The sequence below is a fragment of the Arctopsyche grandis genome, chromosome 1 (assembly GCF_051622035.1).
Source record: "Arctopsyche grandis isolate Sample6627 chromosome 1, ASM5162203v2, whole genome shotgun sequence".
NCBI lineage: Eukaryota > Metazoa > Arthropoda > Insecta > Trichoptera > Hydropsychidae > Arctopsyche > Arctopsyche grandis.
This window is the reverse complement of record NC_135355.1, coordinates 20,418,680-20,433,917: the sequence shown is the minus strand read 5'-3', so window position 1 is coordinate 20,433,917 and position 15,238 is coordinate 20,418,680. Positions and strand designations below refer to the sequence as shown.

The 15,238-nt window shown below is 31.3% G+C and overlaps 1 protein-coding gene across 2 annotated transcripts in view; it reads right to left on the bottom strand.

The window, feature by feature from the left end:
* Cad96Ca (tyrosine kinase receptor Cad96Ca) overlaps nt 1-14,950 on the bottom strand; it is a 70,872-nt gene extending 55,922 nt beyond the window's left edge. Inside the window, exon 1 of one of the 2 annotated variants that reach the window (XM_077431257.1) lies at nt 14,234-14,950. In XM_077431257.1, the coding sequence (XP_077287383.1) occupies nt 14,234-14,327 (94 nt within the window). In that variant the 5' untranslated portion in view covers nt 14,328-14,950. The remainder of the gene's footprint in view (nt 1-14,233) is intronic. The other variant, XM_077431266.1, reaches the window with a different exon arrangement.
* Between the last annotated feature and the right edge of the window lie 288 nt (nt 14,951-15,238).

Genomic DNA, 15,238 nt, shown 5'->3' with positions numbered 1-15,238 from the left:
TATATATATATATATATATATATATATATATATATATATATATATATATATATATATATATATATATATATATATATATATATATATATATATATATATATATATATATATATATATATATATATATATATATATATATATATTCATTCGTCAATATCATAGACACAGGACATAACACATAATATATTTGTAAATTTTCGTCTATTCCAGTAATTTCAGCATATTGGGAGCATCGAAAGCCAAAGTTTCTATGATGACGATATCGATATCGTTGAATATTATTTTTTTTAGATTCAAATAAATTTGATAAGAAAACAAATGAATATTTAATATTAGACTAGCTATGTTTAAGCTGTTTATATTAAGTTTGAAAGAAATTCAAGTAGTAATGCGAAGAAATTAATACGAAGCTACAATGTTATTCAAATTATTAAGAGTCGGTGATGTATGGAAAGATTTATTAGTGTAATTAAAAATTTTTTTTTCATAAAACTAATGTATTGATAAAAAATCTAAAAATCACATTTCATTTATTATAATAAAATTTGTTTCAATATTTGATTGGCCCCCCCTTATTTTTTATAACAGCCTCAACTCTTCGAGGCATTGATTTAATTAAATTTTGAATATATTCATCTGTGATATCGTTACCGCATATATATTTTATTTTTTCAATTAATTCCAATTTAGAGGAAGGTTTCTATATAGTATATATATATATATATATATATATATATATATATATATATATATATATATATATATATATATATATATATATATATATATATATATAATAGTATATGTACATGGTACATATGTACATATGTAATTAGGTAGGTATATGAATTTTCATAATGTTTCAAATGATGAGGATTCAAATGATCCCAAATCTATTTGAACGCCTTAAAGTGAAGCCCTGAACATTGAGCGATTTAGTCTCATAAATTAATCAACAAAAAAAAAGCTTTAAAAAATATATTAAAACAGTAATCTTAATCCTTTCCGTTTTCTTGTCATTGTGTGTTACTAGGGGCACATGTTGCCGGCGGTAGATGTAGTTCCAGATTTGTAGATGTTAGTTGTAAAATATCGCGGTAGATGAACATACATATGTATGTACATATGTACATACATAAATATGCACCTACTCGTGAACAGACTCCTACAAGGACGATCCATTACTTTTACACCGTATGTATGTACATATGTATGTTGATACATAATGAAGCTATACATCTGTATGTATCTACTGCATCCAAGTAGTGAAACACATACATATATGTATTTGTATGTATATGGACACACGAGAAAAACATTGGCGTGGTCAACCTTTTTATATACATACATATGTATCTATGTATACAAACATGCATGCATAAATATATACATATGTATTTATGGCAGCTCAGGAATATAATAGTATCAATAGCGGATCGTTAATCAATTTTATACATTGAAATATTTTTATAAAATATTATGAAATTCAAATATTTCACAATCCTTATTACTCACACTGAACATATTACTTTCGAACTGAGCAGAAACCATGAACTTCGAAATCTCTTCATTATTTATTTTATACACTTATCAAACTGAGCTTCCTTGGCCTGCAAATAAATTGAATTAAAAAACTATTCTGTTTATCGTCAATATGTAATACAGTAGAACTTCCAACGTGTAATAAGATTTTATTTTATGAATTATGACTTGTCATGTAATACGATACTATTGAAAATATGAGTACACATATTCCCACCGTTGGATAAAGAGGAAACAAAAATAATTAATGTTTTTGTAATATGACGTTGGAGATTATGCCACACACAGTAGACAAAAACGTGGTCGATAAATGCCTATGATGGTCGCATATATGTATGTATGTATCTATTATATGATACATATAATGTGATCCTGCGTGATATGATATGATACATATAATGCATGTATCAAATAGTAATAACTAAAAATAATATATGATACATATGATGATATATGTAAAAATAATATATGATACATTATATGATACATATAATGCATGTACAAATAGTAATAACTAAAAATAATTTGAACAAAATTAAATCTTAAACGGAATTAATGAATTCTTCTCAAACTTTTTTTTGTAATGAATTCCAACTCCATTTTTCAATATGTACCTAATATTTTATTGTAGAAGCAGCTTTTTTTCGCATAAAAATGTAATATCGATCCGCCAACGAGGCGACAAGGTTGTAACGCTACTGAAAATAGGATAACCGAAAACAACACATTTGACCGAATCCAATTAAAACTAATTGGTAAGCTGGGAATTTAGAAAATATATCGTTTTTATGGTGCTTATTATGTATTATACAAAAAAAGACCAAATATATAATGAATTTTTGGAATACCGGTTCTATCGGTTGTCGACTTCTGAAAATAGCGACGCGAAGCTACATACACGCAAAATACACGCTCTTGCATATCGAATACAGGTGAAGTAGCTACAGGGGGAAACTCCATGGAAAAATGGCTGAAATTTTCCTCTTCGAATTTTCTGCTCTCCCATTATCCGAAATCCGTATTCTTTACATGGAATACATATGTTTATATTTGTTTATTTTAAACATTGATGGGTGTATTTAGTTTCTTGCAAATTTCAATAGAATTAATTATTTAAATATTGTCGTCTAGTAAGCTTTATACGCGACTAAGTCAACTTCTTATGTGCATATGTATGTACATATTAACATATACAGAGTAGGGCAAATGAACACGGTTACACTGTTTGGCTAGTGAATACAGTACGTATTCTCTAGCTAAATATAATGCCAAAGATTTTGTTTTAAATGCCACACATTGTCGAACTTTCCTGCAGGGCTCGAAATGGACGGGACCGCCGCTCCCTTTCGTGAAATCCAGAAACGTAGCGCTCCCTCTAATGAAAAATAAAAAAATTCCGAACTCTCTCGTTAATTTTGAAAAAAATTTAAATTCAATAATTAGTTCCAAAAATAATATGCCAATATTTCCAATATTGATTGACTATGTTAGAAGGCAATTTTTTTTCCATTATGTTTCATAATTTGCGACTGTTGAGATTAAGCCATTGAATGCTGGCGTCTTTTCTGTTGAAAGCCCGCCATGCTGAAAATTTTACCAACATTTCCAACTAGAACTAATTAGAAATTCGATAGAAAGCAGGTATACAAATTGAAGCTAATCCAAACAAACCCTAGATAACTACCGTCGAGGATTTCGAGTTTTGTAAAGGTGTGTTTAGACTCTCTAATATATCTTGCAACAATATAAAATAAACAAAACAATTATATTAATGAACGTATTTTTCCAACACTAGTTCCATTTTCTTCATTGTTGTTAAAATGTAATGCTCACAATCTAAATGCCAAGCCACAATCTAAAATACTCAGCAGTTAGGGATTTCCATCGGGAAATTCTGAAAACTTGTCTTTATAAAAGTTGACAAATGAATGACACGGACAACACGCCCCATGTTCAATGCATTGTTTTCAATGCTACCTGGAAAGGCTTAGCCGGTAATATTCTTGTTTACTTTGTACATGCTCCAAGTACAACGCCTATCGGCGTTTTTCAAGCCCATGGACTTGGTTCAGGCCGATCGGCGTTGGTCAGCATTAAAAGGGTTAAGAAGTATGTTGACTGCAAGTAAAATGCTTAACATTTAAATTCCGGTTCTCAAATTATTTAAAATTATTATTGTTTTTAAAAAAATTGGGTGCACTAATGTTACTTGAAAATAACGGATTCAAAACTATATTCAATTCGAGGGCTTACACTCCGGTAAAAGGTATAAACAAAATTTATGTAAACTAATATAGAGAAAATACTTTGTATTCATATTTAAAATGTTCACTCCTCCGTTGGTGAAAATTATAAATATACGTATAATCAACAATATGTATGGGCATATAAAAATATAGATAGTGAAATATAAAAAGATAAAGTAAAAATTGGTATCCGGTAAGCTGGGATTGGTAGTAGGTAGTTGTAAAAACAAATTGTATTCGTGTCGTGTGAAATTGCGTTCAAACAATCATATATACATATGTACATATATGTATATACATAAATATGTAAATATATGTGTGCATGTATATATATGTACATAAAATATTATACATATATACCAAAAACATATAAAATCCCACTTAATATTTCAACAATTCATAGTTGACAGTCGGAGTGATGAAAATGCTAAATTGGTTATTTGTCCATATGTACATATGTATGTATAAAGTCTGACGATTCAACAATGCGTTACGGCCAGAGAAATGTTATAATAATAGGAGTGCCTTTACCAATACATTTCGTATGTCAATTATACGCGTAACGTTTCCATAACTACAGATACACGCACGGAATAAAACCGGGGAATCGGAATAGAATCATCACATATTTACTACAGAAATAAAAGTTTTATTTTGATATAAATTTATTTACAATTTGAGCATATGACGGTGATGGGCGTTGGTAGCCAATCCGTTCTTTTCTCAATTGGCGGATTATTTTTATCCGCTTTTTTATCCCAACTCATTAACGTGTAATGTATAGTTTCAACAAAAAAAAAAGATATATATATATAAATATATATATATATATATATATATATATATATATATATATATATATATATATATATATATATATATATATGTATATATATATATATACATATATATATATGTATATATATATATATATACATATATATATATATATATATATATATATATATATATATATATATATATATATATATATATATATATATATATATATATATATATATATATATATGTATATATATATATATATATGTATATATATATATATATATATGTATATATATATATATACATATATATATATATCATCATCATCATCATTTACAGCCATTCGCCATCCACTGCTGGATGAAGGCCTCTCCAACACGCTTCCACTCGTCTCTGTTTTGCGCAACACTCATCCATCTCATTCCGCACATTTTCCTAATTTCGTTCACCCATCTTCCTTGCGGTCTTCCTTTTACTCTTTTGCCTTCTCTCGGGTACCATTCAAGCACTTCTTTTGTCCACCTTTCGTCCATCCTCCTAGCTACGTGACCCGCCCATTGCCATTTCAATCTCTTCACTCTATCCACTATGTCCACTACCCTTGTCATATTTCTCACCCACGTGTTCCGCTTCCTGTCTTTCCTCGTTATGCCAAGCATACAGCGTTCCATACTTCTTTGAGTGCATTGGATTTTATTTTGCATCTTGGCGTTCAGTGTCCAAGTTTCACATCCATACGTCATCACTGGCAAAACGCATTGATCAAAGATCCTTTTCTTCAGGCAGAGTGGCATTTTTGATTTAAAAACAGCATTCATCCGTCCAAATGCACTCCACCCTAATTTCATACGTCTCTTTATCTCTTCATTTTTACTACCAGACATGTCAATTATTTGACCTAAATATAAATAATTATTTACTACTTCTACTGGTTTATCATCTAAGGGGATGCTATCAGGCATGCAATAACTATTGAACATTAGTTTAGTCTTATCTACGTTAATTTTTAATCCTACTTTTCTACTTTCCCTGTCCAGCTGTGTTAGTCTGATAAGTAGGTCAGCTGAATCACGAGCTACTAAAACTATATCGTCTGCGAACCGAAGGTGACTCAAAAAGCGACCATTGATGCTTACTCCGGCTGTATCCCAATCCAATTTCCTGAAAACTCCCTCAAGCACCGCATTGAATAACTTGGGCGAGATTGTATCTCCTTGTCTTACTCCTTTTCCTATGCTAAATCTATCTGTACCTGAAAAAATTTTAACCGAAGCTGTGGCATTCTTATATATTGCAGCTAACAGTCCCACATAGGGTTCCGGCACTCCCTGTGTTTTTAGAGCGTTAAGTACTGCATTATGACTAACTGTATCGAAGGCTTTCTCATAATCGACGAAACCTAGGCACAATGGCCGTTGATATTCGTTGGCGCGCTCGATTAGTTCGCCAACTACTTGGAGGTGGTCCATTGTGCTGAAATTTGCCCTAAACCCTGCCTGCTCTATAGGTTGGTTCTCGTCGAGGATATTCTTCAGCCTTTCTGTAATAACCTTCGTGAAGAGCTTGTAGACCGCTGAAAGTAGACTAATGGGTCGGTAGTTCTTGATATCGCTTTTGTCGCCTTTTTTGTGTATTAAAATGATAGTTGCGTTATTCCATCCTTCTGGTATAACTTGGTTCTGGATGCATTTGCTGAAAAGCCTAGCTAAGATATTAATTAGGGGGGGGCCGCCACATTTTAGTAAGTCAATGGGAATATTATCTTCCCCTGGGGTTTTACCGTTCTTTGCAGTTTTTAGCGCGGCCTCTACTTCGCTAGGCAATACTGCAGGAACCCTTTGGCCGTGTGTCGATTCCAGAGCGGGGAATTGGCCGTTGTCGTTCTCGTATAGTTTTGCATAGAACGTGTAAACTCTGTCTATGATTTCTTCTCTATTCCTAATTATTACTCCGCTCTCTGATCTGATTGCGATCATTTGGTTTTTGCCTAAGAAAAGATCCTGTTTGCACTTTTTCAGGCTACGGTTATTCTTAATGGTATTTTCTATTAGCTTGCTGTTAAAATCCCTGACATCCCTGACTATTCTCTTTTTAATTTCCTTATTTACTAGATTGTATTCTTGCTTATTATTATCCCTATCTAAATTCCTTTTATGCTTAATTAGGTTTTTTGTTTCCGCTGAAATTTTGCTTAATTTAATCTGTTTCCTGAATCCACCTAATTTCTTACCTGTTGAGGTTAGAACCGAACTAATTACAGTGTTCAATTCCTCGATGTCTGCTTCTGGGTTTAATTTCCCGTATCGATTTCCAAGTTCGAGTTCGAATTCCTTTTTCCTAGACCTTAGTTGAGCGAAATCTGGAGAGTTACTGCATCCTTTTATTAATTTCCTACGTTCGCAATTTATATTAATGGCCATCTTGGCACGGACTAATCTGTGATCGCTACCTATATCTACTTTACTTAAAACACTAACGTCTTTAACGGAGTGCAGGGCATTTGTTAGGATGAAATCGATCTCGTTTCTGTCTCCTTTAGGACTCTCCCAAGTCCACTTATTGTTGGTGTTTTTCCTGAAAAATGAATTAGTGATAAAGAGCCTGTTGTGTTCTGCGAATTCTATGAGGCGATCGCCTCTGTCGTTTCTTTGGCCGGTACCAAAATTGCCTACTGCTCTTTCAGTATTTGCCTTTTGTCCTATTTTTGCGTTAAAGTCGCCCATGATTATTTTAAAGTGGTGACGGCTATTATCGTATGCGTCCTGTATTTTTTCGTAGAAGTCTTCTATTTCCTCGTCTGGGTGGCTAGATGTGGGGGCGTACACTTGGAAGATTTGACAAGTGTACCTGCTCGAGATTCTTAATACTATATAGCATATACGTTCCGATATGTCGCTTATTTCTATAATATTTCTTTCTATTCTCTTATTGATAAGAAACCCTACTCCTCCTATTCTACCATTTGGTAGCCCTCTCCAGTAGAGACAGTTACCACTTTTTAGGATTATTTGGTTTTGCTGTTTTCGTCTTACTTCACTAAGTCCTATTATATCCCATTTGATATTTTCTAATTCATTCTCTAATGCAAGCACACTTCCTTCACTCGATAACGTTCTTACATTGTACGTGGCTAAATACAGGTTTCTATTAGCTAAGCTATCATCCATCGTCACTCTTACCTTGTTGGAGGTTTGGATATTATTTTTCTCGCATTTATCCAAGATGTGTTGAGAAAAAGGCGGTACTTGAGAGAGATTTCCATTCAAGGAGTGAGTTCTTACCGCCATAGACTCTTCTCTGTGGTCAGCTTTGACAGATAGTCATCCTAGGTATCACTTGGATCACTTATGAGTTATTACATGCCATTTAACAGGGTTACTTTGTAAGTGAAAGTAGTTAGTTATGATAATAATAGATTAGCAATTGTTATACTACTTTTTTACAGATCTTTATCGTGAGACGCCTCTTTGGAGACAACGGATTTATATATGTGAGTGCGGTTTGCAATTTAATATTTTAATAATAAATTTAGTAAAGAATATAAAATTACACGAATTACTTTAATATAAATTAAATATGAAAAAGAACTATTAGACAGTTGGGAAACACCGTTTCTGTTTGCTATTATTCTATTAAGTAAAGTTCGTTAAAAATTTTTGTCTGAAAGCAATTATGTGGAAGATTTATTGCTTCTGTGGGACCGAATTTTGACTGGCGAGCAGGGACCCTTATTTTTTTTTTGTATTCAGGTAGGGAGATGTATCTCGTTCGTATACGCTTTTGTAACTGACACAAAATTAACACAAAATTTTTCGCAATCACTGATATTAAAAACGCTGTTAACGGCCGATCGTCTGTTTATTTTTACACTTAAATTATACTAGGATGCAATTAGTAAAATAAGTGATTAGATGGTTAAATTTTTAGATTAAATTTCGTGCAATAGCCGGGTTTAAGCGAGTAATAGCGGGAAGAACGCAGAAGCACGTCTTCCCCGCATGACACGAAAGACCGAACTCCTGTATATATATATATATGTATATATATATATATACATATATATATATATATATATATATATATATATACATATATATATATATATATATATATATATATATATATATATATATATATATATATATATATATATATGTATATATATATATATATATGTATATATATATATATATATATATATGTATATATATATATATATATATATATATATATATATATATATATATATATATATATATATATATATATATATATATATATATATATATATATATATATATATGTATATATATATATATATGTATATATATATATATATATATATATATATATGTATATATGTATATATATATATATATATATATATACATATATACATATATACATATATACATATATACATATATACATATATACATATACATATATATATATATATATATATATATATATATATATATATAAATATATATTACAAATATTTTGTTGAAACTATACATTACACGTTATGTGAGGATCTATAAGGATCTGTCTGTATGTATATAGATACATACATATATGTTTATGCCATCTATCTGCATTTTTATACATATGTAAGTATATATTTTGAAGAAATAATAAGTTCTTAAGTAGGGGTTCTAAAAAACCGCCCGAAAGAAAAAGCCGGTTTTCGGTTTTTTTTATAAATACAAAGCCGGATGGCCGGGTTTCACTGGTTTTAGAAAATTAAGATTTTTTTAAAGTTTAAAATTTTTATATCGAAAAAAATGTAAATATGTATTATGCAAAAAAATAGTTTTTTATAAATTAAATTGAGTTATAAACATTATGAACTTTCGTAAGATCATTATTACATATTATAATTACAAATATTACAAATAATACAATTTGTATTATACCACAGCCGTAAAATGGCAGATCCTAAATACGTACAAATAATTAAATGATTTAAATAAGCTACTATCAAGAATATATTTTAGCTTAAAAATTTTAGAATCTGTTTTAGCTTAAAAATCCAAAAGCTTTACAAACCGTTGCAAATTTCGGAAACAAATTCATTAGAAACGACATATCACAAACACGATAATAATGTTTTCTACCTGAAGTTGGGTAGGTCATTGAAACTACATACTTTCAATAATATTTTATCTTCGCCCATTAAAAATCTCAAAAAAACCTTCTTTTTTGGTCTTTTACCTAAGTGAGTTTAGATATATACATTTATTTTAATCTTTCATAGAAATTTGAAATTCATAATTGTTAATTTTGAGGAAAAAAGCAGTAATTAAAGAAAACCTTAAATAACCGGTTTTCGGTTTTTTGAAAAATGGTCAAAAAGCCGGCTTTTCGGTTTCGCTTTAAACCGGCTTGGAAGCCCTAGTTCTTACTGCAAAATATTAACGCATACTTATTAAAGTCGACTTCACAAAGCAATAAATAGGTTGTGGATATTATTATACATATCTATTTACAATACTGCATTAGTACGACTGAACTTTCTCTCGGTCCGATCTTGATCTGACCAATGAAAACGAAATAATGTAGGTGACCTTGTACATTTAATGATGTCAGAGCACTGTTAATCTTTTTAGAAGATAAAGTAGAAGAGGCCACTTTCAAAAGCAAATCAAGATCGTTTAACTAAACGGTGTTGTCACGTCTTACTTAATTTGTAAGTATGTACATATATATGTACATAAGTAAGTACTTATTTAAATGTGTCAAATATCAAGAATGGGTACTAATTAAAATGGGCCCAAATTTAATACTGCATAATATATAGAACTGAAAGGTAACATGTAGCTTTTACGAAATAATCAGCTTCAGAAATAATCGCTTTATGAAATACAATGTACATTTAATAACACTATATGTACACATATGCATACATGGTTGGTAAACTGTACACGCCTACTTACAAATACATACATATAGTCAACTTCTTTGCGATTCTCATTTACTTCATTTCCATTCACTGTAATAGCAAAAGCCAGAACACCGAATAAACCGTTTTTCACTTTTACCAGTTTCCACATAACAAATTCGAGCGTTCACAATTTTAATCAAATAAACCCATAAAATTTAATGAGATGTCTTGGAATAATACAAATAATTATTTCGTAAATACTTTGATACCTGTGGATTACATCATGCCACAAAATACGAACCAGTTAATTAATATTATTGATTTAATATTATACCTGATTATTTAACAGGTTACACAAAGAAACAATCAAATAAATTTTCATATAACGTAATTATTTATAATTGAGTTCCCACAATGCTACGATGGGAAACGTAACCTTACGAGGTCACAATAATTATTTTATCTGTAATAATAATTACATGATATTCGTAAAATTAATATATACTATATGAAAACATGAAGTATCAACTGATTTTTTGATTTTGTATATAAAAAAGAAATTATCACGTCTACACTGCATATACATACATATTCAGTGGCGGACTGGCCATACAAGCGAACATGCCCGATGGCATGTGGGCCCCACTATCTGTTAGAAAATATGGGCCCTCAGTATAATTAAATAACTTTTTAATTGTTTCACGTGTGTATAAATTTATAGGATATTGCACTTTGGGACCTAAAGTTTGGGCATTTCAACAAAACAAATTTCTTACGATATACACAAAAAACTAATACCTGCTTTAACAGCCCACGGATCGGTTAACTTTTTTTTTTGGCTCGAAATGTAAGTTTCAACATTTGCGTGGGCCCTTTTGCCGGGCCTATTTCCAACTTCAAGATTATGCATATACCAATACCTGTACCAATACCTGTACCAATACATGTAATAACTACCTACTAAAATAAAAATGGGAATAAACAAATTTCCGTGAATAATATAAACTGAATTGCTTAAAACAATTTTGACAGAACGATTCATCATCAACCAGCGATTTAAATTTACTTCATACTTTCAAAATAACATTTGATTATGCTTCGACGATATAGTAAGATTTAAATACAGAATTTTAAACAGTTTCCGAATATAAAATGTATTCTTAATCTAGACACATCCATGTATATAGAAATATAGAATAGGGGCCCCCTCCCCAAAATCCCGATTTTCGATTAACATTAATTGAAAATACTATGCATTTTTTTCAGGGACGTAATTTGGGGGGGGAGGCATATGGGGGCACTCGCCCCCCTAAATTAAGGAATAGTGTGAATATTATGAATTCAATTATTAATGAGATACTATGGATCTACGTTTATTTCTTATGTATGTTACTTTTGGGTAACTAATAAAATAATCGCTGCTATGTGCTTTGAAAAAAAAAAGATTTTATTATTTCGAAACAAGTATATTTCGGTTTTTAAGTGGTATGCCTTGGGTAAAATTTTTATAAATTGTTCATCCTATAGAGCGAATCGTGAGAAAGGTCCCCTTTATTTTATTTTGTCTCAAAAACAGATGTGTAACGTTTATTTTTCCGAAAGTTCGTATATTAACGTGATCAGTGATCGATTCTGGTTCAAATTTTCGCATGATCACAAAACTTTATCTATTGTTATTACGTACATATGTACATATATAAAGTGAAAAGATATTCGGTAGAAATTAAGATAGATTTTTAGTGACTCAGTTAGATGCTCGATTTTTGTTGATCATGTGAAGATTTTTGGAAAAAAAATTTCACATAACTCAATAACTCAATAAGGTGTATGCAAAGAATATTTTCCATTTTTATTCCGATATAAAAAAGATTTTTTGAAAAAAAATTCAATTTGACCAATCTTTGCCTGCCCCCCCAAGAAAAAGCTGAAATGACGTCCCTGAGTGTTTTCTACCGAAAGTAAAAGCCGCTTTTATGCCGCATTCTTTTATGATGCATTCTATTTACCTAGGACAAGAGTTAAAACGAAATATACAATGTAATTTATGGATCTTTTTTTTCTTTTGCCATTTTTCTTGTACCTAAATTTGTTTATTCCCATTTTTGAAAAGAAAATTTTGTTATATGGGGGGGGGGACAAATTTCTTTAACCCTCGGTGGGTCCCCTTTGACTCCTGGCATGCACTAATTTCAGTCCCAGTCCGCCACTGTACATATTTATAGTATATACATACATACATACATATATGTATATGTACATATGTCTGTATATGTATGAAGAAAACGTATACAGAGCCGGATTTCACCAAACTTTTTTTTAAATACATATTGCGATCGACGTGTTAAAAGTGAAAATCCGTCTTGTCACCGCATTCGGAATTCAAACATAAGATCAACCTTGATGTTGCGAAATTAGGCATTGGGAATAGTCAGATCTGTATTTCCCAAATGAAAATTCCGGTTCTACTGAAGGTCAATTATGCGTAAACATCGTATGTATTTGTACTAGATTTTGTCATTTATTACGTATTAGATACGTACTATTTTCGTTCAATTAGCTGAAATACACGACTTACTAGGTTATTAATGGCAAGGGGATTAAATTCAGGGATAAGAACAAAGTACTCAAAGATATTTATGCAAAATTAAATCTAGTCGGTAGAAAGGTTTAGAATTGTGTTAATACACTTTTTGCTTTATATAATACATATGAACATACATATGTATGTTAATATGTTCGTACGAGATCGTACTTGCACAGCTGATACTCAAACAATTCTCCTTTCTTGGATAAAATTAGATTTTTTTTATTTAACCCGTAATTTAGTGTATAGATAGAATAAGGCCAGGAATATTTTTTTCTTCATAATTTTTTGGATCTTTTTTTTCAAATAATTTCTTGTACATATTAATCCATACGCACATATGTACATACATTCACACGAACGTGGTCTAATTTATAATACGGCGTATACATAATGTGTACGCGCTTCATTTATGAATTAAATTAATTTTAATTAAAATTTAAGACACCATCATATTTTTTTCACATTAGCCCACTAAATAACTCATTATTTCAAAGCGGTGAATTTATAATTTGATGTATTGAATGTTTAAACATTGATAATCAGAATATTGCTATTTTGAATAAACACAATTTTATAGGCCCGTGTGGATTGAACGAATTATAATTAAAAATACACCTTATATGAATTATAATAAAAAAAAAACACCTTCGAGATGTTTCATTTTTCAAAGTATGCTGCAGGCAGTAAAAGGGATAATATTCACGATCATGCAAAAAATTTATCACGTAATTAAAATCAATCAATCAAATAAAATTAATCATACACATAAATATGCATGAACGTATTTAAATATAATATAACATATATAAATATAATACAAATGTATTTAAAATAAGGCCTGTTTTTATTAGGGTAGTATATATCTATAGATGATCAATAAAGTTATATTTTCGGTCAATGACCGCTTGACTGTTTGTCAAAAAATACTTGATAATTAACAACAAGCGGTAAAATGAACATTCATTTTTATTTATATTTGTAATACACAATTATCATAAATTTTTGTAAAAGTTACTGACCATTTATAGAAAAAAAACTGACTAATTTGTTGCCTTATAAACCGAAATCAAATTATATAAAAAATCGATATCGTCGACGTATAGCCACTAATGATTTAGTACAACTATAACGACAATACGATGTCGCATAATATACATATATATATATATATGTATAATTAATTACCTTGCGGAATCGGACAGCAAAGAGCTGCTACCACTATGACATAGGCAAATTTTACATTCGCTCTCACAGAACAACAGCTCCAAAAGTTCTCCATTTTCGTTCGAAAGCATCGGGAACGTTCACAGCGAAGATCAAACCAAACGAAACCAAAAAACGCCAACCAAGTTGAAAAATGCACAATTACGCCCACCTGTACAACAATACCACACGTCACGTAGAAACTAAACACGAATTCGACGACTCACTCGAGGCGATGACACACACCATTTATGCACAAGCGAATGTGAAAAGAGCACTATATTTTATATTTCGAAATAATATTTCGTTTCGAACGAACGGCAAATAGGCGACGTTTTGCGGTTAGCGGGTTTCGCGCATTGGTTACGGCGCGCGTCGACGTCTCCGGCGGCTCTCTCTTCGCGCATGTATGTGTGTATGTACTATGTAGCTCACAATTGCAACACAAATGCACTTTTGGTCCAAAACGGATGCAAACAGACACCAGCGTGTCGTAGACCCACTGGTCCGGTAAAAATCGACAATCAACCGTATTCACAACACATTTTCACTTTTCGAATTTGAAGATCTACTCGATCGCGATGGGATGGATTTGAGGATTCATATTGCCACTTTGATGACTTCTTGTACTGAATGATGTTTTGATCCCGGAAGTAGAGGTATGCGCGTGCGCAGCGTACGACCGCTGAGTGCGACTGCGAGGTGAGCGGGCCACAAACACGTCCGAGGCCTTCATCGGTCTGTGGCGAACGATTGTAGCCCCAATGGACGACCGGATGCTCCAAAATACCGGTTCGATAGTCGCTCGCACCCGTCAACCTGAATATAGAATGTCAAGTTTTCGACATTCAAACAGTCGGAAATGCGTCAGCAAGCGGGCGGCTCTATTTACAGTACATATGTGTATGTGGACTTAGATGCCATGATGAGGGACAATGAACCTTATGTCGCTTTGGAGTAAAGGTCGTTTTGGTGTGTGTGTTTTAT